Source organism: Porites lutea, chromosome 10 (genome assembly GCF_958299795.1).
Source record: "Porites lutea chromosome 10, jaPorLute2.1, whole genome shotgun sequence".
Classification (NCBI taxonomy): domain Eukaryota; kingdom Metazoa; phylum Cnidaria; class Anthozoa; order Scleractinia; family Poritidae; genus Porites; species Porites lutea.
Window position 1 is genome coordinate 27,381,747 of NC_133210.1, and position 23,236 is coordinate 27,404,982.

Sequence of the window (23,236 nt, forward strand, 5' to 3'; positions counted from 1 at the left end):
GCCATTCAGATTGTTACATTTTTCGAATGAGTCTATTGGTAATAATGAATGTTACCAAGTAGACATAGCCTGCAAATGCAGACATATTTCTGGTTGTTGCTTTGTAGCAGACGGTACTGACAACACAAATTATGTCTGCATTCATGGGCTAGGTGCACATAGACTGCAAAACAGTCGGTTTTTTTCTCAAAATCAGTAAAGAAATCGGTAGAGTCTTGCACTCGCGAAGCACACAAGCATCACACGCCCTATGGGCGTATGAGGCGAGAGGAAAAAAAACCTTAGCGTCTCTCCCCAGTCTCGGTCACTGTTTTCAGCCTCGTTCCAGACCTTTTGTTTGACTGCTCGCGCGTACTTGAATACGCAAAAAAATGGACTGTTTTGCAGTCGAAGGTGCACAGGGCCTTCTGGAATGTTTTAAAGAAGTGAAAGTACTGGTAGTTGGCTGATTTTTGCCATCTTTTGTAGGGGAGGACAGGCAGTGCCGTCAACAACCTCATTCCCAGGGTTCTCTCCTACCCTCCCTACCGAGCGAGAGAGAGAGAGAGACCCTCTCTCTGTCTCTCGCTCCGTAGGGCGGGTAGGACAGAACCCTGGGAACGAGGTTGTGCTGTCAACTCTCCCTGATAATCCGGGAGACTCCAGATTTTGAACCGTATTTTGTGTCATCACAATATTTTGCAATCAAAAATGGGGTAGACTGTGAGCAACCTCTCTTTTTCTTCAGAGTTAGTGAGGAAAGTGCATACAGTGCACGAGCGCCAAACTGCGTGTGGTCATTTCTGTGTCTTGTGCATTTTACTCGACGGACTAATAAAAAGGAAGATTGCTCTAAGAAACAGAGGAATAGCACATTAGAAAAGTTGCCAAAAAAAGACAAATAGTAAGTGGTGGTTTTTGCCAGTTACCAGCTATTTCGGTCAACCCTGGGTGCACTGGAGACTTATATTTGTAAATCAGCGGGTTACTTAAAACAGTCAAGTGAGGCTAAGGAGCCTGCTTAGTAACCCTGAGCAATCAATTTTGGGACATATAAAAACTTCTTTTGGGAGGTCACTATTATTCCTTTATTCCAAGGAGATTGAACATAAGGGGGGAGCATGGTGTGCACCTCAGCCCCTAGCATTTTCTTTGTCTATCCTCTATCCCCAGGGGGTTCCAGGGAAGTCAAATACCAACGAAAAGTGCAGAATCTCTTGCAGGACCCATCCTCGGAGACCCAGGGGCAGTTAGTTGGGATGATAGAATGTTCGTGGTGAAAGTTTACTGTAACGAGACAACCAGTAAACTTTCACCACGAGCATTCTATCGTCCTGACTAACTGCCCCTGGGTCTCAAAGGATGGCAGGACCTGGATTAAATCTAAAATACAAAATTTCTACCAGTTTTGTTAAAATGTATCTTCTAGTTAACCTCAATACTTGTAAGGGGTTGCTGTAGACAGAGAGGAGTGGGCGGAGGGGGGGGGGGTAACTTTTTCATATTTGATTTTGTCAGGATTTATACCTTATCTGTATTGGTTTTTTTTTTTATATATAGATTTGGGATGAGTATAGGGAAGGGAGATGGCTACCTACCTTAAAACTTCCACTGTCCAGACTGTCATATATTATGAAATCAGAATGACGTTGAAATGTCCAATTTTTTCAGTACCGTAAATTCAGTTCTAGATCCTCCTCGGTCATTAATAATTACTCCCGCAATTAATTTGATCAGCGGCTAATTGCTGTCGTCATAGAGACGTCTTTCCAGTATTCTCAGCGCAATTAGATCACTCCAGTTTTGATCGTCTCCCTTCCTCGCTTTCCTTCGTGTGTATCGATTTCAGCTGAAAACATGGCGGTGCAATATGCTCCTATGAAACTTCGAGTACCGCCTGGCTTTCAAAACTTACTGGAGGGTTTAGCGAGGGAGGTCTTGCGAGAACAACCCGAGGACATCATTGTTTTCGCCGCGCAATATTTCAAAAACCAGCTTCAAATCCGAGATGGTAAGCTTACGCTTTTGCCTTGATCAGCTTTACTGCTTAAGTTGTTAAGTAAATATTCTTTTAAACAGAGAGGAAGATTTTTCGGTGTTGGGAGGCTATAACTAGATGTTTCCCATTTGCCGTTCGAATAGATCGGTTTCTCGGATGAGTTTTAATTAATCCTACTGATTACAATTTGTTAGTGTCGTATGCTTGATCACAAAATAAAATTGCTACTTTTTTCGATCGATCTTCTTTTCCTCTTTTAGTCGTAGGAAATTATCGTCATAAAAATTACTTTATTTAAACAACGAATAGTATTTAAAAAGTGTTGAGATGTAAGCTCATATTTATGAAACCATTTTTTTGAGTTTACCTTATTAAATTGTCAACAGTAAACAGGACGGAAACGAAGGGGAAGTGTTTGCATAGACAGTACGAGGAAAATTTAATTAACATTTTTCACCTAAGAATATAACGATGTCCACAAAACTTAAGCTTACTTTATGTTTTGAGGGGAATTTTCTCTCACCAACAAAATCAATTAAGCTTTATACTTTATTTGTACTTACGCATTCAACTTGCAGCATGTACATCGTGTAATTTTCACTGTATAAAATAATTGCATATTTACTGTCCCGAACCTAGACATCGGTCATATAAACAATAGGAATTTTAGAATCAATAAAAACCATACACTGTGCCAATAAGTAATATTAGTACTTTGCTGCATTGTAGAGACTGGAAAAGATGATGCAAAAAAAGGCGATCAAATGGAAAGATTGATGAAAGGAGAGGAGGTGGATATAGATTTGAAAGATCCTGAGGTACAGGCAGCAGCAACTAAGATTCAAGCAAGTTTCCGGGGTCACAAAGCTCGCGAGGATGTGAAGAAGAAAAAAGATGAAGAGGCTGCAGCCATTAAAATTCAGGCCAGCTTCCGTGGTCACCAAGCAAGAGAGAGAGTTAAAGACATAAAACTTACGCAGAGCCAGGAGATGATGTCAGAGAGTGCAACTGGTGTTGAGGCTGATGTTGTGGGGGATGATTCCACTACTCTGCCTGAAGAAGCCACAAAACTAGAAGAAGACATTTCGAGAGGACCAGAAGAGCAGGAGGCTTCCGTCCATGAAAAACTTGACGAGGCTGAAGGAGCAGGTACAGAGGCTGTCCCTGTGGAGCCTGAAGTGATGGAGCCTGCTGCGGAAGGAGATTCTGAAGTTCCAGACAGACAGGAAGTGGAGGGAGAGACAGAAGACGTGACTAATGAGGGTGGAGCTGGGGATGTTCAAGTGCAAGAGGCAGCAGAACCGGGAGAAGAGAAGGTGGAAGATAGCGCAGAAACTGCAGAGGAGAAGGCAGAAGATGCAGGCAAAACAGGAGATGGGGCTGCTGATGTCCAGCAGCCTGGTGAGGCTCAAGGGGGGGAGGTAGAAGGTGAGGCAGAACAAGTAGATCTTGATTTGAATGATCCAGAGCTGCACAGCGCTGCAGTTAAGATCCAAGCTAGTTTTAGGGGCCACAAGGTAAGGGAAGGGGTGAAAACCACAAAAAGTTCCGAGTCTTTACCTCAAGAACCCCAGGGTGAAGGTGGAGAAACATCAGAGGAGAAACCTGATGAGGAGAAAAAGGAGGAAACAGAGGGGGATAAAGATGGCGAACCATCTGTGCCTGAGGGTGCTGAAGAATCCAAACCATCAGAAGATTAACTTATTTATATTTTGCTTGTTGTGAGAGCCCAGGGGGTAGCCCAGATTTTAGCGACGGGGATGATCGAATGGGGGCAAAAATCAAAACTCAAAAAAACCCCTGGACCAAGAATTAGCCCTCAAAAAATCCCATGCCGTATTTCCGAGCCTTAAAAATTTGGGAATTGAAAATTTCAAACCCAAAAGATCCTTGGATCATCCCTGTCACTTGAAATCTGGAGTTCACCCTGGGTGTGAGAGTCCCCAATAGGGTTCTTCAATTTTGCAAAATCCCTCAATCCTGTTATCGCCCTGATGGGTTATTTTCAGCGTCCAGCATCCTGAGCATACTTTCAATCCAGTTTCTTGCTCTCATTTTGCTTTAAAATCTTGAATCCTGGCCTTCAATCCCTCGTCCCAAAAAAATCTGTTGGGGAACCCTCAGTTGTATCATATTGCTAACTATATATTTAAAGTTGAGTGTCGTTTACAACTTTAAGTTAACGGTTTTCTCATTTGAGAGAAGATATAAATTAAAGAAAAACTTGGGCTCAATTTTATTGTGCTCCTAACAGAATCTTATAATATGATAATTTATAACTTGGAGTAATGTAATAATGGTAACTTTGTGGTTCTTTAAGAAGTTTTCTTTGAAAGAGGCTTATCAAAAATTTAGAGCACACTCACAGATATAGTTTATACACTTGATGGTTAATAAGAAGTTTGTTCATACAATATCTTGTATAGTTTAGTATCAGATTTTGGTGGTTAGGTTTTGTGTGTGTATATGTTACCGATTTTCGACAAGACATTTATGCTTAAATTTTGCAAACCTGACGTAAAGTTAGCTTAAAAAGTGATTAGACTTAATTTCATTTGTTTTCAATTTATGGTAGCATAATGTAGGTGGTTATGCAGCCCCCATTGTTTCATGCTAAAAACATGTCTCACTCAAAACAACAATACCATGCACTCAGTAGTAATTACATATAGATGTGTGTTTCTGATAAGCAGGAATTTTTGACACGTTTGTAAATATTATTGGAGCCATTTAATTTCATCTTCGAGGTGTTTAATATCACATTGTAGATATTACATATATAATTTGAGATGCCACACTCTGTTGCAGAATTTTTAGCCTTACAGAGGATGATTATTAAATCATTTCTGAAACAGTTGTAACTCATCTGACAGCTTCCTGAATAGTTTCTTTTAATATAAATGTTCACAGTTATAAATGTAGTAAATTATTAACAAATTAGTTTTCTTCGTTATTATTGTGGGTGTCTAGTAATCAGCTTGCTCTTTCACACCTGGAGGTCATAAATGGGCAGGAAAAACCACCTGCTAGGAGCTGAGTTTTTATTATTTTTTTAAACAGCACATTTTCTTTGTAATTTTAGAGCTTGTTATTTGAATTTGTTAATATTTGCTGCAAATAGTTATATCTTCGGCATTGGTTTGCCAACTCACTTTTAGAGATTGGCTGACAGAGATGGTGAAAGTGTATATGAGAAGAATCATTTCTATAAATAATTTCATGAAAGTAGAACAAAGCAGTTCGAGTGTGTAACAGCACAGGTTACCCAGGCTCTGTGATAGTACCACAGAACAATTCTAGTAAGTTTCAGTGATTGTTGAGTTCCTACAAACACTGTAGTGTAATAGTGCAGGGTACCCAGGCTCTGTGATAGCACCACGGAACAATTCCAGTAAGTTTCAGTGATTATTAAGTATTTCCTGCAAACACTGTAATTTGATAGGGTTCAGTACTAAGCAGTACTAGCAGTACGAGTGTGTAACAGCACAGGTTACCCAGGCTCTGTGATGGCACCACAGAACAATTCCAGTAAGTTTCAGTGATTGTTGAGTATTTTCTACAAACACTGTAATTTGTTAGGGTTCAGTACTAGCAGTACAAGTGTGTAACAGTGCAGGGTACCCAGGCTCTGTGATAGCACCACAGAACAATTCCAGTAAGTTTCAGTGATTGTTGAGTATTTCCTGCAAACACTGTAATTTGATAGGATTCAGTACTAAGCAGTACTAGCAGTAGGAGTGTGTAACAGCACAGGTTACCCAGGCTCTGTGATAGCACCATAGTACAATTCAGGTAAGTTTCATCGATTATTAAGCATTTCCTACAAACACTGTAATCTGATAGGATTCAGGACTGTGGTACTATCAAGGATCCTAGGTTACCAGAAGCAGGGAATTAAAGCAATGTGGCAAATAATAAATATAAATATGGTCATATATTAATTTTTGTTTGGTGTCCTCTTGTTTGTCTGGATACTGCTTAGAGGTGAAATAAAATTTGAAAATAGAAATTATACTTTTTAGATTTTGGTTTGCTATAACTGAAAGCAGGTTTTATTTCATTACTTAATTATATTTACAGCCAGCTGTTTTACTGGAGAACTATATTTGCCTTTGAGAAGTTGAATGCCTTAGCGGTCATAGCTGACATTAAAGTGACCTTATTACCTAATATATTTTAGTCATGTTATTAAAATTAGGCTCTGCTCCCGGGAGATGGGGGGGGGGGGGGGGGGGCTAAAAAAATTTTTACATGGGGAGGCTCTGTTTCGAGGTTCAACCCCCTCTACTCTACTTATATACCATTTTGACAGAAAGAGTTCCTCTTTTACATACCTACCTTCCATTGACAAAATGGTATCCCTTTCCCATCCGCTTGTTTAGACGTTTGCATCCCTTTTAACTGCTGTAAATGCACTGTCTTTAAATTATGTATAACTCACAAACCAGAACGTTTTGTGGACTTTTTCACAGCTAAATATGCATCTCTTAGCCCTGTTGGGCCTCTTACAGACCGAAATGACAGATTTACCCACCCTTTCATATACTTCAGCTTGTGAAATTTCTACCCCTTTCATGTACCTGAAATCTGGAAAAAAGGTACCCTTTTCGGGTGGAGCCTCCCTTTAAAAAGTTCACGTTTTTTTCCCCTCACAGTCCCAATATTGCCTCCGATAGGGACGGACCGTTTGAATAGTTAAGGGGTGTGGGGAATTTTCGAGCCGCAGGAATTTTTTATTCGTCATCAAATTCCTTATATGATTTTTTTTAGGCCGTAGCATGAATATTTTTTAGGGTTAATTGGCGTGCATGAATTTTTTTCATTTAATTTTCCCTTGCGCGAATACTTTTTTTTGTACTTCGCCCGCCCTCCCCCCCCCCCCAAAAAAAAAGTTTTCTAATGGTTCGTTCCTTAGTTGAATTGGAAGTCTTCCAGGACACACTAAATCAGACCCCGTGTTGTTCAAAAGGTGGATATCGCTATCCACTGGGTGGTTATATCCTGTGAATAACACAATTAGGGTGTCCCTGATACTTATCTATTTGATTCCGATTTATCTGGTGGATAAAGCTATCCAGTGTTTGAACAACCGGCGCCAGGTATTAAAGGTATTTCAAACATTGCAAAGAAACGTGATTTGTACCTCTAACAATGTGATGCATTTCAGAAGTCGTTGACAAGATGATACTTAAGACTGCTGAAGTGAAAGCCAAGGATGACAAGATTCCATTGATTGTTGTAGTGGAAATTGCATCTTCTGAAGCCGATGCACTTGAGGTTGGAACCAAAGCTGATGCACAGAAACAGCACGAGACTCAAGAACAACGTCAGGAAGAGCAGCCTGAAGTTTCACAGGAGGTGAGTGGTGAAACTGCTCTAGAAGAATTGGCTCTGGATGATAGTGACAATAAGGAGGAGGCTGATGTCAATGGAAACGTTGTTGACCAGAAGGGAGTGGAAGCCCCACAGAAAGACACAGATACAGTTGTTCAGGACGAGAGCGTCTCCAAGAATGGCTTAGCCAAGGAAGAGGACGCTACAAAGGAGAGAGAATCTCAAGATGATAGTGCTGCTCAAATCGCAGTTTTCCAGGAGGATGGAACGGCACCGGAAGTAGCTCAGGGCGCTGTGGAAGAAGAGGCAGTTGCAAGTGAGCTTCCTGTTCAGGAAGTTGCTCTCCTTAAAGAAGTGGCTCAGGAGGAGGTGTCTTTTCTTAAGGAGGTAACCGAAAAAGAGAGTGAAAGTGCAGCGCAAAAAGACAATTCTGCCCAGGAAGAAATTTCACCGGATGACACAGCTCTCGAAGAGATCACTAGAGAAGACCAATCTCAAGGAGAAAGAGGAGCCAAAGAGGAGTTAGGTGGGGAGAAAATTGCTGATCAGGAAAAAAGTGAAGCAACAAAAGGTGCTGACGAGGTAGAGGAGCCAAATGGTTGTGAGGTAGATAGTGGAAGTCGGGAGACAGCTGTAGAGGGAGATGGTGTTGCTAAGGAGGAAGCCGCTGTTGCCAAGATCGTGGCATGTGAGGATGACAGTGACGCTCAGGAGCATTCAGTGCAAGATGATACTTCTGAAAAGGAGGCAGCTCAGGATGATTTCAGTCCTCTGGAGACAGCAGCTGAAAATGAAGATTCTCAGAAGGTAGCAGTCGTTGAAGACAGTGGTTCTCAAGAAGTAACAGGTGGAGATAGTGTTACCCAGGAAGTAACAGCTGAGGGAGATAGTACTGCACAGGAGCCACGAGCTAAGGATGGTGCTGTCCAAGAAGCATCAGTTGAGGCAGACTGTGGTACTCAGGAAGTGACAGCTGGGGTAGAGAGCAATGTTCAGGAAGAAGCCGCTGAAGAAGGCACTGCTCTGGGGGTGACAGTCGAGGGAGACAGCGTTGAACAGGAGACAGTAAGTGAAAGTAGTGCTGGTCAGCAGGTCGCAACTGAGGCAGATGGTAGTGTTCAGGAAGCAGCAACGGAAGATGGCACTCAAGAGGTGGCAGCCGATGCAGACATTAGTGCTCAGGATCAAGCAACAACTGATGATGCTGCTGCTCAGGAGGTAACACCTGAGACAGGTGGTGTTGCTCAGGGGTCAGCAATTGAAGATGGAGCTGATCAGCAGGTGATAACGGAGGCAGAAAGCAAATCTGAGGAGGTAGAGGCTGCAGATGGGACAGAAAATGCAGACAGTGGTGTCCAGGAAGCAGCAACTGAAAATGGTCCTGAAGAGGTAACTACTGAAACAGATGCTGGTCCGGACGGGATTGCAGCTGAACATGAGGCTAACCAGGAACTTGTAGCTGAGGCGAACAGTATTGTACAAAAGGCTGCAGAAGACGATACTGCTCAGGGTATAGTTGAGGCTGACAGTGGTGTTCAGGAGGCAGTAGCTGAGGGTGTTGTCTCCCAGGGAGAGGAAGATGCTATCCAGGAGGTATTGGCTGAGCCAGATAGTGCTAGTAGTGGTCAAGAAGAAGCAGTTGAGGCAGACAGAAAGGAGGAGGCAGTAGCCAAAAATGTGAATGATGAACAGGATGTTAATGTAACCCAACAGGAGCTAGTTGAGGTAGATACCAAGGAGGGGGTGGTTGCTGAAAAAGAGGGTAACGCTCAAGAGGGGACAGATAAAGTAGACAATAGTACCAGGGAAGAAGGTGCTGCGGGTCCGCAGGAGGTAGAAGCTGAAGGGAGAGATACTCAGGAAGCAGCAGCTGAAGAAGATGTAGGTGCTCAAGGGGAATGTGCTACACCTCCTCAAAATTTGGTAGCTGGAACAGATGGCGAGGCTCAAGAGCCTGAAGCTGTGGAAAACAGCTCACCAGACTCACCTGAAAGGCAGGCAGTTTCTGAAGCAAGTGCTGCCCATAGCGAGGCTACTGAAGGAAAAACTCAAGGAGAGGACAGCGGTGTTAAGGGTGAGGTGACTAAGAATGCAATGCCTGATGGGGATACCGTGGTGAACAACACTGAACAAAAGGAGGAACAAACTAACGCGACCGAAGGAGATGAAGGCGAAAGTAGAAAACCCGAGGCAAGCTAGAAGCATGCACTCAGACATTATGTCTATGGCGAAAGTCAAACAGGACCCATGCATTCTGTCCATGTTGTTATCTTAGGCGCTTTTGTCTATAAAAACAAACCTGGATTCGTGTCTAGCTGCTAGTTATACTTAGTTTTTAAACCATGCAGAGAATCAGACTTAAGTCCCAAGTTACATCTTCATCCAGGCTAGACCGCATTCGTTCATGACATGGAAAAAGCTTTCAGTAAATTACCCTCTCAGTCTTTGTTGGTGGGAACGCAAACAGGATAATTGCAGGTGTGGCAGTAACAATCTGGCGAAACCATGGAGTGTAACATTGAAGTGGGTCAATAAACTATTAGAAAACTAACCGTTGCATTTTGTTTAGTGACTGGGTTGACTATAGTTTTCCAGTTAAGTTCCTTCCGCACATAATAGAAAAATCGGTCGAGCTTTTCCTTCAGAGACGTTGCACCAGAATACAAAATGGATAATACATTTAGAGACTGGAAAATAGTTTATTCCTTTTATGGAATTTCGATGCTTACATCTGAAGATTGTATTTCCACTCGGAATGTAATTGTTATAGCCACAGCGTACAAAAAAAATGAAACCCTTTTGAGGTGAAGGCAGCGTGTGAGATGAACATCCGGTTTAATCACTTCCTGTTGAAAATCACGTGACTATTTCGATAAAACCTCGCAAATTTTGAACGCTTTCGTGCAACCGAGCTGCAAGAAACGTGGCTATGTGTTAGCGTGACTCACGTACTTACGGTCGTACACTAACTGGGGACAAACTCAGGTAAGTTTTATACACTATTCTAGGTTTAATTAATGCTTCTATCAAATTCGATAGCTATCGGTAGTAGAAATTATTTGCCATCGATCTGAAGTGTTGGCAAGCTCGCAAAGCTAAAGCAAAGTTTGATGTTTTGGTCTTAATGCAGGCTGATAATGCTAAAAATGCCTTCGATTTGTACTCCTTTTCTGAAAAAATTTAAAAAGCAAATAAGCAGTACTAAACGCATTCGTTTGATTTGGCTTAGCATCATAACGATTATAATGCGGAAAGAACTCCCATTCCTGCATGCAACCGGCTTAACCCGCGCGTTCCAGAGTTCACTCAGGTTCACTGTGCTCGTGTTTTGATAAGATTAAGTTAACTTACATCTATACTGGTTTAAGGTTTTACAAGGGAATCTCTATCTGCAGTGGGCAATGTAAATTGACCTATTTAATTATGCTGAATGCCGAATTGTTGTAGATTTTGGACGTCACGTTTTCGGGTTTGCTTGATAGGGTGTATGCTGGGACACGTCTCCTTAAAAGAGGATGCCTCTCACGATTATTTGGATTATGGTTGGCTTTTTATTCCTCAAGAAAATGGTATCTGAGGAACAAATGTAGAAAATTCGATCTTCCAAGTCACTGATTTATTGTAAGGGTTGGAGTGGCAGGTACTGTAGAGCAATGGCAACATTCCACTGGCTTCCTTCTGTGATTCACCCTGGTTATTATGGTGGTAACCCGGGGGGAGGGGGAGGGGTTCTCGATGAAGTTTTTTACAAGAGTCTCCACCCCAAAGTCCAAACCCCTTATGACCCTTGTCCTTTAATATAGCATTTTTTGCAGAAGAGGTACCCCTTTCATATACCTTCTACTGACAAATGGTATTGCTTTCACAAAGCTAGTATTTAACAATGCATCCCTTTTAACTGCTAAAATGCACCTTCTTTTAGTATGAATAACTCTCTTAATCAGGATGTTTTCTTGTATATTTCACATCCTTAAAATGCAACTTTCAAAGACTGACATGAGAGATTTCCCTACCCTTTCATGTACTCCAAAAAGCTTGCTCCACTTGCACTCTTCTGTGAGAGCCTTAAGAGGTCGGTTTGCTTGCTCTCTGCTGAGAAAGTGAAACTCTTGAGGTCGACTTTTTTGGCAAGTCTAATGAAATCCCTACCCTTTCAAATACCAGAAGCTTGGCTAGTAACCTCCCCCCCCTCCCCCCACAACCTCCAAGGATGAGTGGTTGTGAATCAAAATAATGCACAAATACATATGTACTTGAAAATTCCATAAGGGGCAAACTAAAATGCCTTGGTTTGGTGATTACATTATATGATGGCTGCTCTAACCAGGAAACTGCAAAACTGGTGTAATTTCTGGGAAATGATCCTGAAACCAGGAAGAAAGCGTTTGCAGCAGTGCCAGTTCATAGGACTAGATAAGGAGTCATCCAATGGATACTTAGCAATTATTGAATGAGACTGAGTATCATCTGAAGAATTATTGGCCAAGGCAGACAACACCCTCTGAGATCTCCATAATTCTTCAGATGATACGAAAGCTCAATAATTGTTTTATTATTCATTCAAAATAATTAAATTATTTATTTAGTTTAAAAACAAGCTAAAACATGCTTACCTCTATCAATGATAAGTTCATCTTCATAGTGCTTGTTTTTCAGCAAGTTTAGGAGATAAAGGGTCGTTCAGTTCTGCAATTATTCTCCAAATAGCAGGTGTCCTCCTTCAAGTTGTCTTCTTGCTGTTCTTTCTATGTTTTTAGCCAATAGTTTGCCTACTTCTTCTTGTGAAAGGAGTGAAACATTCCACCATTTCGTATTCACTACCAAAACAACTCAACCTCGTCCTCAGGTCTTCTAGGTTAACCGTTCAATAATCTGGCAATTTTGCCACACAACTGATGTCATCAGCTCACATATTGCAAAATTCTTCCAAATTTGGTCCACTGTAGCTGGTTATGATGAATTATGTGTGGAATTTTAGCCAATCAGAAACGGAAAAATATTTTGAATGAATAATAATGTTATGCACCTTTTGAGCAACTGGTAAAATTTAATTTAAAGTTGAGGGAGGGGTCCCCTCCCCTTATCTTAGGCCCCCTCTTACTATCACAGGGTCAGGGGGGGGTGGTTTCCCCTTTTATTCAAGGTCAAGATCCACCACTATAGTATGTATTATGTACTATATAATGAATGTGTTGCTGTAATGTAGCTTTTTTTGTTTTATTTTGATTCTAGCATTGACCTGCATGTATTCCGCCAGCATGGATTTTATGGCCCTCTTGCTTCCCTGCATGTCAATGTTTTTTGTTTGGACAAGCTTGTATTGCTTATTATGTTTTGTTAACCCTCATCGGAGTTATGAATGGAACTGCCGACTAGTCACTATAATACATGCATCATTGACTACAATATTGTCTTTCTGGTGTGGGTTTATCACAGGACCTTGGCCATTGGTGTTTATGGGAGAAGCAAATACTCCTTTTCAAACATTCATTGCTACATTTACTCTTGGATACTTCATTTTTGATTTTCTCTGGTGTTTGTACATGAGAACAGAAGGATTGGACATGTTGTTTCACCATACGATATCAGTGAGTGGTATAGCGTTTATCCTTTTCAACGAGTATTCAGGACCAGAACTTGTTGCGACAATACTTGGAACAGAAATTTCTAACCCTTTCTTACAACTGAGATGGTTTTTACGAGAAACAGGACAGTATGAAACATTGCTTGCGAAAGTAAATGATATTATCTTTATGACAGTTTTCATTTGTTGGCGTCTGGGACCTGGATCTTTGTTATGGTATCGGACAGTCATTGTGTCTCCTAAACCAAAACTTTTTGTCAAGCTTGGCGGTACAGGTTTGTATTTAATAGGCTGGGTATGGGCATTTTTTATAGTTAGATTTGCAAGAAAGAGATTCTTTGGAAAAAAGAAAAGCAAATAGTAAATCAAGGGTTGCCTGGAGTAAAAGCCCCAAGTGAATTTAAGAAACTACTAGCTTTCTCCTTTCAATTTGCCTTTTATAAGCTTGTGAATCAATGTGAGAATTTGATATTAACCCTTTTAGTTGCAATACCCATAAGCAAAAATCCAGAATGATCTCCATACATTTCCTTGAAGAATTAGTGGAGAGTATAGGAATTTCATAAAAGATCAAAGCATTTTTCCCTGAGGTGATCATTTCATTAATTCTCATAACCTTATCTCTTGATGATGTATTGATATTGTGAGGAGAAAGTTGATGTTGGTCACTATTAAAGCTTAAACTAAAGGGTTAAGTCAAGAGTTCAGGAGTCACTGGGGGCCTTATTCTATGCATGAATTATTCTATAGTCTTTTTATACATAAGGGACAGTTTCTCAATGATTAGACACTGTGTAAAAACCCAACAGAAATGTTTATGGTAAGATAAATACACTTAAAGTGGTCTCACTAAAAAATTCTATATTTTTAAGTACATTAAAATTTATTAAAAGTGTCCTTGGTTAAAAATGGGAAGGAAACATGTGGATTAATACTTCACATGTTCATAAATTACTTTAAAAAACTATTATTGATATTCATAATTTTGTGCTTCAGTGTAGGAATAAAAATACAGAGTACAAAAAAAGTGTCAGGTTGCAGTTTTCAGAACCATCAATTATGGTGTGTTGGTTCCCTGGAGTTGAACTAGTGAGTGCAAAACAGAAAAAATATAAATGTACCAGTGATATGTAAGTCTGGTGTATTGCATATATGTGATACTTCCCTTTAAGACTATGTAGTATACAAATTTATTTTTTCATTTTTGTTGATACCATTATCTGGGTGAGCTGAACAAATAAATCTATTTTCAGTTCATGGGGTCACCATTCACTTACGAGCTCTGCTTCTTTATTAATCAGCATGGGTTAAGTAAATTATTGCTTACCTCCATACAGTTGAACCTCTCCACAATGGCCCATTTGGGACAGAAGAAAGTGGCTGTTGCGGAAAGGTGGCCGTTGTAGAGAGGTTTAAACAAGAGTCAATGTATGGACTGTCCATCAAAAAAGTGGTCATTGTGAGAGATGGCTGTTAGTGGAGGTTGGGCTGTATACATAGAGGATATTACACAGTGACGTGAAGATATGAATTTTATTTTCGAGTTGCAAAACAATATTTTACAAACAAGCGCAGCGAGTGAGTAAAATATTGTTTTTGCCACTCGAACATAAAATTCATATCTTCAAGCCGCCGTGTAATGTTCTTTTTATTATATAGACAAAATGACATCGATAAAATAATAGAGGGAAATTACCAAAATTACGTCATCAATAAACTCACGTGTGAGATTATGGAAAATAAACCACTTGGGTCCCGGATGTAGTTTTTATGAATTTACGAGTGGTATATTTTCCAGTAAAACACTTGTGTCTATATAATAAGTAATAATATTTACTGATAAGCAGGTAACAGGAAAATGGTAGTCATATCATAAATCCCAACATTTCCAGTATTTTTTAAGTACCGGTAGGTAGTTATTTCATTTTAATTTAGTACTTTCAAAATTAGAATATGTGTTATTTTTTATAGAATTATATTGAGAACATGCAATATTATTTAAAAGAGTGGTGTATAGTAATTTTTCAGTTTATCAATAATTTAATGGTAAATATTACATTGGTAACCTTCATTAGTTTTCAGAATGTTAATTGTGTTGTAAATTACCCGTTCCTTCTTAAGATCAAATTCTGGTCGAAAGGTGTTTATAACTGTCCTGAAAAATGAAATTTTGTTTAACAAGTTCAGATTTTTGGGGGGGATCATTAAGATGTTTCCACATCAGCACATGACTGAAAAAGAACACTTAATAGTATGTATGCGTGTAATTAATAGATATCATTATGCAGCCTTCAATAAAATCAATATTAACTTGCATTTCTTGTAGATTTGGTACAGTATTACTTTATTCATAAAAGTGAATGATTAAAATACAATTTACGAGATCAAACCAGTTATATATCACTGGGCTTGGTAAAGAAAGGTTTTCTCTACCAGACAGAATATAAAAACATGAAAATGACTGTAAACTGTGGAAAACCTTTGAGAGCAGTCATTAATATGAAGTATGCTGAGCCCTAACTGTCTAACACATGAACCTGACATGGCTTGCGTAGGTGATTGTTTCCTTTTGTTTATTATTTTGTTGAACCCAGTGGATAAAGATCTGGCTTGCATTTCCAGACAGGAACATCCATTATCTGTTCCTCATTTTCTGTTAACTGTTTGTGAGAGCAAAATGGCACAAATTACAAATTACATCACAACAGATAAATATTTACTTCAAGGTCTCAAAGACTTGATTTGCCCTTAGGGTTGATTTCCAGTGTTGTGTAATTTTTACGTGCATAAAGTTGAACCTCGCTCATCTTCTCGGTTAAGCTGACGGCACTTTTTATCTTGCTTCTATTTTATTTATGTGATTAAAATTTACATGCGTTAACATGTGTAGCCAAAAGCGCATCATTGGAAATCAACCTTTTGTCGCCTTTTTTTTAAGTTGGGGAAGGGGAAGGCTCATTTAAAGGAGCTTTGTCATAAAATTTATTGAAATTCAAACAATCGTAACTGTCACCAACTTGAGCGAAACAAAATTAACCACCCAAAACATTAGAAAAAAGTATGAAAAAAAGGCGTGGGTGAACAAACTTGAAAAGATTTAAGCACATGGTATTTGAAAACTTGTTGGACTACTGGCTAACAAATTTTCAAAGGTCATTTTTGTTGTTTGTAACATTTTCATTTATTTTAATGCTTGGTAGACACATTTGTTTGACATGAAGCTGTGATTTAGTCATTTGCAAGTAATAACTTTGCAAGCATTATGCTCCATAGACATTTAACTGGCAACATTTATCAACAATATGGACTACACAGCTGTGACACGAGAGACATTTAAAGGGGGAATACCTAAAAGAATTGGTCAAAGAGGGACAGATTCATGGTAAAAATATCGTGGTAATGAACATCTATACGTATTTGGTTTAGACATACAGTATGGTCATATTAATATTAATGTATTGAAATAAAATAATTAATATGTAGATACCTTCTCAGTAATAATGTATTCCCCATGCTGTTCAATTCCAAAGTCAAAGACATACCTGCCTGGTCCACATGGCTAGTATGTGGAAATTAATAATATTTAGTTCTAACAAATTATGATGTAAATTATCTATGCAAGTTTAAAACCCATAAAACTCCCTCAGGTGGCTATATTGGAAGACCTGATTTCAGCATTAGCAGGACAATAGGGAGCTTCACCAACAACGACAGCAAAAAAGCAATGCGGTTAGAAGCAACAACTTTGCAGCTGCATCACGCTTTTTTGTAAATTTCTTAGCTGTCGTTGCATGACTACAACTTGATAGTGCCTAATTTCACATTTTGTTGAGGATGGGAACACGCCGACAACTTTCTTTTCTTTTCCCAAACTTTGATACTATCCTTTAGAATTTGATCAACTCCAAAAAAAATTGATGAAATGGAATAAGTGCGAAAAAATTCTAAGGCGGAACAATTTCACTTTTTAAGTGATGTCTTTGTAGCCATTGCTGTCGTCGTTGCTTTAGCTCCCTAATGTAATAGAAAACTCTATTTGATAGTACAATAATAAATTATGTAGTTGGACTGTATGCATGCACTTGTGCATACTGGGATAGCTGCATGCACTCTCATATTGTTATTTTTCCACACTTAGGAATAGCAAACACTCTGGAGATCTTGTGTTTTCATTAAATATAAGTTGAAATTGGCACATATTTCATTTTGGTTTGGTTATGATTTAAACATTATTACTACACAAAGTTGTGTAATCCAAATTCTGTCCACATATAATCATATATATTATACTGTTGATTAAAGTAATATGTGGTTGTCTGACTTTTTTACCGCTTGTGTGGGCTACAGACCAAAATGGAGTACACTCCAATGATCATAATTTGACTTGATTACACTTCCATTTTTTTATTGCTGTGATAAAGACCATGTTCTTAAGGCTGCATTTATGGCTATTGTACAAGACATAAGAATAATTGGGGAAAACACTGCATTTTGTTTGAAAAAGTTTAGGGGGGACTTTGTAGGGAAAAGTGCCTTTTCCAGTTTTCCCCCTTTGTTCTGCTTTTCTACTTTGTCTTAAATTTATCCTTGTCTTTTCTCCAGGTTATTCACATGCGTACTATAGGCATAGAGGCTCAGCTATGCCCCTGATAATATTTTATTAAGCTTATTGTATATTTACTGTTTTATTATGTTACACTTAACTTGTTTTATTCCTGTCATTTCCGCACAAACCAGTGGATCCCTGTCCACACAAATTTCATAAGAATTAATACTTACTAAACTGTCGTAAAATGTTCCCAGATAAACATGGTTTGGTAGGATCATGTTAACAGGTCCAGATAGTCTTCCATTCATCCAGCTTCCATCATACTTAAACCAATAAGGACATAAACATAACATGTTCAAGTCTGCATGCAGAAGCCATGAATATTTCTAATAATTATTATTTTATTACTTTGTTTTCGTTTTTTTTTTAGCCCAAAGTGTGTTAAAACTGTGAAATCCTCTTCCAAACTGCCTTGTATGTATTTAGCTTGTGAATCAAAAGGAGTACAACAAAAGTCACCTTAGGGCCTCAGGGACTCGAACTATTATTTGGAAAGCACGGACAATCTATGAGCCCATAGCATGTTACGCAGATTGTCACACAATATTTGTAATTATTCCTATTTTTTACACAGCCTTAATAATGCTGCTCTAGATCATGATCATCGTGTTGAATTTTAAAAAAAATGGAACTTTCAAGGGGATGTTTGTGGTGAAGTATAGAGATATGGGGCCTGCAACTTAAGGGCTCATGTATACAGGGAAGTTTATTTTTTTCTGGTTTGCAATGAATCCTTATGAAACTTTGCAGTTTCGACTAACCTCTGCATGAAAAAACGATCTGTTTTGGTGGTTATTTTATTACAAAAATTTCAATTTTGTGTGACTTCTGCAAAACACTGGTTATTGTCGCTCAATTCCATCTGAGGAATGCCTGGTGGTGGATTAGGCTTCTGTACTTCACAGGAAGCCCATGTTTAGCAATGTTAAAAGACAAAATTATAGGGTCTGAACAAACCCTGAGTTTGGTGGCAGCACATGTGTAAACACCCTTTCCTTGTCTCTTGTTGTCTTTCCATTCTCCCTCGTACACATCACCATTTATGTAAAGGTACATGCCTTGACCGTTACGTTCGTTATCTTCCCACTTGCCTGTGGAGATGATACTAAAATTTATAACAGCTGAACTATTAAGTAATTATTATTACCACTTTTGATGTTAATGTGGGAAAGCTGGAGAGCTGTAAACTGGAGACCTGGCTGAAATCAGAGGTACACTTCCTGAATCAACTATCAGATGCTAACAAGCAGAAAACCTTATTAGTTTTTAGGTCTATTGTCTTATATTTCATTTTCAGAAGATTTGCTATGTTCAGAAATGTTTGTATACTTGGTTAGATCACTAGTGTTTTTAGCTCTTTTTACAAAGGTACTTCTTTAGAAACTTTAGTCTTTTTCAAATGGGGATATAACCTTAGGATATTCCCTATATAGATAACTAATTATTGTTTTTCTTAATATTTTGGGTTAAAATGAAGACAACTGAGGTATGACTGGCCTAGCTACTTTGCTTTATGCTAGGTCCCTTTGTAACCCAGGCCTCAAACTATAGATGTATTCTCCAGCCAGTGCTCATTTTAAAATTCACCGTTTTAGTTGAAAATGAAATAAATAAAATGATTATTCAACTGCTAGCAATTTTCTTTCAGTTTGACACATAATGTTATAAGAGGACAGTCTCTACTATTCCTACTAAGTGAAATTGCATGCAATTTTTAAAGGTTTTCAAACAAAAATAGCCAAAAAAACAGGCATTTTTACAGGCCAAGAACTAAGCCAAGCTCTTATACCAAGCATCCACCTCAGTGAGTTTAAGTACATACACTGGCTTTTCGTATCTTAGTTGAAAACTATAAAGAAAATAACTGTACATACCGTCATATTTAGATCCATCAGGGTACTCAAATATTCCATGGCCAGTCTTTTTTCCCTCATCATAAAAACCCTTGTATTTGGCTCCATTTCGAAATATGTATGTTCCCTGTAAACATGAGTACCTAGTATGATCTTATCATTAGCCAGAGCTAGGTATGTTTTATACCCTGCTAAGTGCATTTTTAGGGGAGATGTAAACCTCAAAGGGACTTATCCCATTGTACTAGTCACCCGTTCATATCATCAACCCATCCCATTTCTAATGTGGATCTAGTGTGGCTTTAGATATGAAAATACTGTCAAAAATGCAACTCAGATTTTAAAAATATAAGATGTGGCACTGGCAAAATTTGGGATCAAATGTTAGCCTGTACCTACAGGTTAGCTAAAAAAACTATGCATGCAGGATGGTATGAGGCTGGCCATTATTTATGGAGATGGTCGCAGGGAAAATGTATTGCATGATAAAAATTTCTGCAAGGATGCCCCCTCCCCATCCCCCATTAGGTCTAAATAGTGGTTCCCCTCTTTCCATTCACAACTTAAATCTGACCCTCCCAGAAAAAATTGTAGGCATCTGTTATGTAGTTTTGTGTTCACATTATTTTGGGTGCATGAAGTGGATTAGCCAATGCCTACTGTACAGTGGATGGTACCAAATTCTACGCAGTAACCATGGGTGTTAGGTGGAGATGGGTGGGTATTGGTCTTCTACTTCATCACTTTCAAATGGCCACAGAATTTAAGAAAATCATTACATTCAGGTTTGAAACAAATTATTTTTTTACACAAACAGAAATAATTTAAAAGGCATCGAACAAAACCACCCCTGTCGTTGATTTCCTTCACCCCTCTCCATATGTAAATAAACACTGGTCGCAAGCTACTGCACTAATAATAATTCGGCTGAAATATTTAGGAAGGTTATCTAGTTAATTTTCTGTAAAGCAATATCCTTAAGCGAGAATCAAGCCAACCGCTAAAGGCCAATTCTAATAAAAAGGTATCCTACTGATAGCCTATGAAATGTCTGTTTCTGTTACAAGTAAACTTACTAAAGTAAAAAGTCTATCGAAATATTAACCTTCCCATGTCGTTTCGCATTAACATAGTTTCCTTCGTAAATATCACCATTTGGTAGAACAGCTTTTCCATATCCATGCCTTTCTCCGAGTTCGTTTCTCTCTCCTTCGTATTCCTGTTTTTAAACAAAGGTCACGGATCTTAAGCTTAATTAAGTTTAGGTAAGACTTTACGAGTGTTCTTGTAAATTAACCCAACCTGTTTTTTCGATTTGTTTGTTTGCTTTTACACAAGCGTTAAGCTTTCCATTCAGCTGGTTTTATTTTGTGCATTGAACATTTCCACTGGGCGGGAAACCATCTATAGTGGAAAATCTTAACAATGCTGTCATTTATAAGTAAAGCCAGCAAATATACTTCAAGCATAACTTTTACTTCACTAAGTGGTCGGCAAGTAGTGAAAGCTTGTTTCGCAATAAACGCCAACTAGCTAGAGAAGGAAAATGGCTTGCTTACCCCCAAATCACTGGTCCAATCCAAATCTTCCGAACCAGCGCCAAATAAATCTGACATGATTGTAACCAAAGGCGGCTGAAGAAATCTTATTTTCACTTTCCCCCTTTGTAGCCAAACCGTTTAACACAAGACGGATCTTGCGTGTGCTTCGCAAAAATCCCGGATGTGAGTTAGTATCACACACTTACGGCGTTATTACTTAGATTTACAGAAGTAATGAATATTAAAATTAGAGGTACAATTAAAAATAGAGAACGCGAATTCCCGTTTAGATCTGATTGAAATCCATATTGACCACTCCAGAAAATACCATAACAGTTTAGTCATAATACTGTTTGTTGGTCACTCTGCCAAAATTTTGCATAAGCATTGTCTTCCAGTTTCTCTTGGGAGTCAAATGGCCCCAAGAGAAACTGAAAAACAGTGCTTATGCAAAATTTTGGCAGAGTGACCAACAAACAGTATTACGGTATGTTATTGTATTTTCTGGAGTGGTCAATAGCAGAACTGGATTACTTTGGCTGAAACCCGACTTTGAATTTTGCGCGCGATAAAGAAATCAAATTCCAAAATCTGGAGTTTCCAAAGCGCTGGTAAATGGAATCTACTAGGCCAAGGTTGTGGTCTAATAACACGTGGCCGAAAGTTATGAAATAGGGGTCATGTAGCAGCTCGCCAACTTTCTTGCCAACTCACTTACTTTGTCAAATGTTGGTGAACTTTCCTGAAGTAGAATTCCTATAAACAACCACATATATCCAAGTTCAGATAGAGAAAGAAAATTTCGTGGTCGCTTGTTCACGTCCTCCATAAAACATAATATTATTAGGCAGCTTCACGTCGTAGTCATGCAGTTGCAATGACGGCAAAGAAATGTACAAAAAGGCGTGATTTGCACGTGTAAATTTGGCGTTTTGCCGTATATTTTAAAAACCTATCATACACGCGCGCGCGTGTTTTCACGTGAAAGTCGTGGACGACGTTCTTCTCTGGGTTTTTTTTTTGACATCCGTACATTAAAAAGACAAGCTAAGCACTTCTATTTAGACAGAGCACTTGGTGGAGCATTTTTTCATTTCAGTCTAAAAGGTTTTTTTGTTGTTTATAGCCATGTCACTTTGACAAATGAGACACTATGCAGTAAAACCGGTTGGTTTCACTCATAAAGACCGCTCAAATCAACGTTGTTTGCTCTTAAGGGTGTTGCGCTGTATTGATCGTAATAAAAAGAGTAAAAATTGCAAAAGGTACTGCAAGGTACTTCACGGTCAAGATTGTCATTTCCACTGTTCGGAGTTAAGATATCATCGATACGCTGTTAACTGAAGCTTCCATAACTCCTGAAATAATGACAATAGCTTCTCACAAGGCCAAAGTAAACTAAACGATACGGAACAATGAAAAAGAAAGCCATTTTCACAGTGTTTTCCAGTAACACTCCCAGCTAGCTATTTTCCTTCGAGTTCAAATATTGGGGCATTTCCCATGCTACTCGAAGCACTTCACCCTATGTCAAGAGCAGCGGGTGAGCCATTGTGCTGCGTCGAAAAAGGTAAGGGTTGTTTATGTTTATTTGTTTTCACGTGTCAAATAGTAGTGGTCTGGCAAAGGTGTTTTCCCACTTCGCTGCTTCTTCCTTTACTTTACTCAGGCTTTTTTCTTTCGTGATCTTCACGCAAAAATACAAACTGTTTGGTATGCCATAGTCTAGGCCCAAGGGTAGGCCAGAAAGGGGCAAGCCCATGCCGCGTCAACTCGCTATCGCATAGGACACCAAGTTGTGCACAGGGAGACCATCTTGGGTTAATTAGGTATGCAGCCCCTGAGGAGACAGCAATAATACTAATACCGCGTTCGTCTGTGCATTCAAATTTAAAATATACGGCTCATTTTCTTGTCATTTGTGAACCACCTTTTAGATGAAGTTAGTTTGTTACCAATTTCGTTGATGAAAATCAAAAACAGTGCGGGTCCCAACGCTGTACCTTGCGACACAACAGAAATGACATGCATCCAAGATAAACCAATCCGCGATGACAACGCGTTGAGCAAGATTCGTGAGGAACGATCTTAACAAAGAGAGAACGTGACCAGAGATACCATATGGCTGGACGTTATGATGGGAACTGACCCAAAAAGCCCGGTTTCCTCTCTCAAGACAGAAAAGTACTGTATCTAGCGAGGTCATTTGTCTGATTTGTATTACGCAGGCAAGCACTAACTGAAGACACTGTTTTACGTTTCCTGGAAGACACAGGACCTCATAGACATAGACATCCGAGCCAAGCGAAGGCCTAGTCGATGACTGGGCGAAAGGAG

At 39.1% G+C, this 23,236-nt stretch overlaps 3 protein-coding genes across 4 annotated transcripts; 2 read left to right on the top strand and 1 right to left on the bottom strand.

The window, feature by feature from the left end:
- The first annotated feature begins 1,761 nt into the window (after positions 1-1,761).
- LOC140949731 (uncharacterized) lies at positions 1,762-9,511 on the top strand. Its single transcript, XM_073398870.1, has 4 exons — positions 1,762-1,990; positions 2,708-3,675; positions 5,558-5,633; positions 7,146-9,511. Exons 1-4 carry the CDS (start codon positions 1,837-1,839, stop codon positions 9,509-9,511), a joined length of 3,564 nt encoding a protein of 1,187 aa, XP_073254971.1. The 5' UTR covers positions 1,762-1,836.
- A 656-nt stretch (positions 9,512-10,167) lies between these two features.
- LOC140950778 (TLC domain-containing protein 5-like) lies at positions 10,168-15,158 on the top strand. The gene is made up of 2 exons (XM_073400008.1): positions 10,168-10,297; positions 12,545-15,158. The coding sequence occupies exon 2, from the start codon at positions 12,556-12,558 to the stop codon at positions 13,255-13,257; it is 702 nt and encodes a 233-aa protein (XP_073256109.1). The 5' UTR covers positions 10,168-10,297; positions 12,545-12,555; the 3' UTR covers positions 13,258-15,158.
- Positions 15,159-15,223: 65 nt separating this feature from the next.
- LOC140950779 (radial spoke head 1 homolog) lies at positions 15,224-21,073 on the bottom strand. Of its 2 annotated transcripts, XM_073400010.1 has the most exons (7): positions 20,918-21,073; positions 20,464-20,577; positions 19,380-19,485; positions 18,463-18,596; positions 17,676-17,768; positions 16,384-16,455; positions 15,224-15,556 (listed from the first exon to the last, which is right to left on the bottom strand). In XM_073400010.1, the coding sequence occupies exons 1-7, from the start codon at positions 20,972-20,974 to the stop codon at positions 15,473-15,475; spliced, it is 660 nt and encodes a 219-aa protein (XP_073256111.1). In that variant the 5' UTR covers positions 20,975-21,073; the 3' UTR covers positions 15,224-15,472. The 2 variants fall into 2 exon arrangements, with proteins under 2 accessions (XP_073256111.1, XP_073256112.1); XM_073400011.1 differs by lacking the exon at positions 20,464-20,577 and having other exon boundaries at positions 20,918-21,062.
- Positions 21,074-23,236: the final 2,163 nt, after the last annotated feature.

Bases quoted from the DNA above. Each gene is read 5' to 3' on its own strand.
- LOC140949731 (XM_073398870.1), top strand. From the start codon at position 1,837: ATGGCGGTGCAATATGCTCCTATGAAACTTCGAGTACCGCCTGGCTTT. The intron at 1,991-2,707 runs GTAAGCTTACGC...GCTGCATTGTAG, and splicing joins CCAGCTTCAAATCCGAGATG to AGACTGGAAAAGATGATGCA. The intron at 5,634-7,145 runs GTAAGTTTCAGT...GATGCATTTCAG, and splicing joins AGCACCACAGAACAATTCCA to AAGTCGTTGACAAGATGATA.
- LOC140950778 (XM_073400008.1), top strand. From the start codon at position 12,556: ATGTATTCCGCCAGCATGGATTTTATGGCCCTCTTGCTTCCCTGCATG.
- LOC140950779 (XM_073400010.1), bottom strand. From the start codon at position 20,974: ATGTCAGATTTATTTGGCGCTGGTTCGGAAGATTTGGATTGGACCAGT. The intron at 20,578-20,917 runs GTAAGCAAGCCA...GTTTAAAAACAG, and splicing joins ATTGGACCAGTGATTTGGGG to GAATACGAAGGAGAGAGAAA. The intron at 17,769-18,462 runs GTTTGTTCAGAC...TATTGGTTTAAG, and splicing joins GTGCTGCCACCAAACTCAGG to TATGATGGAAGCTGGATGAA.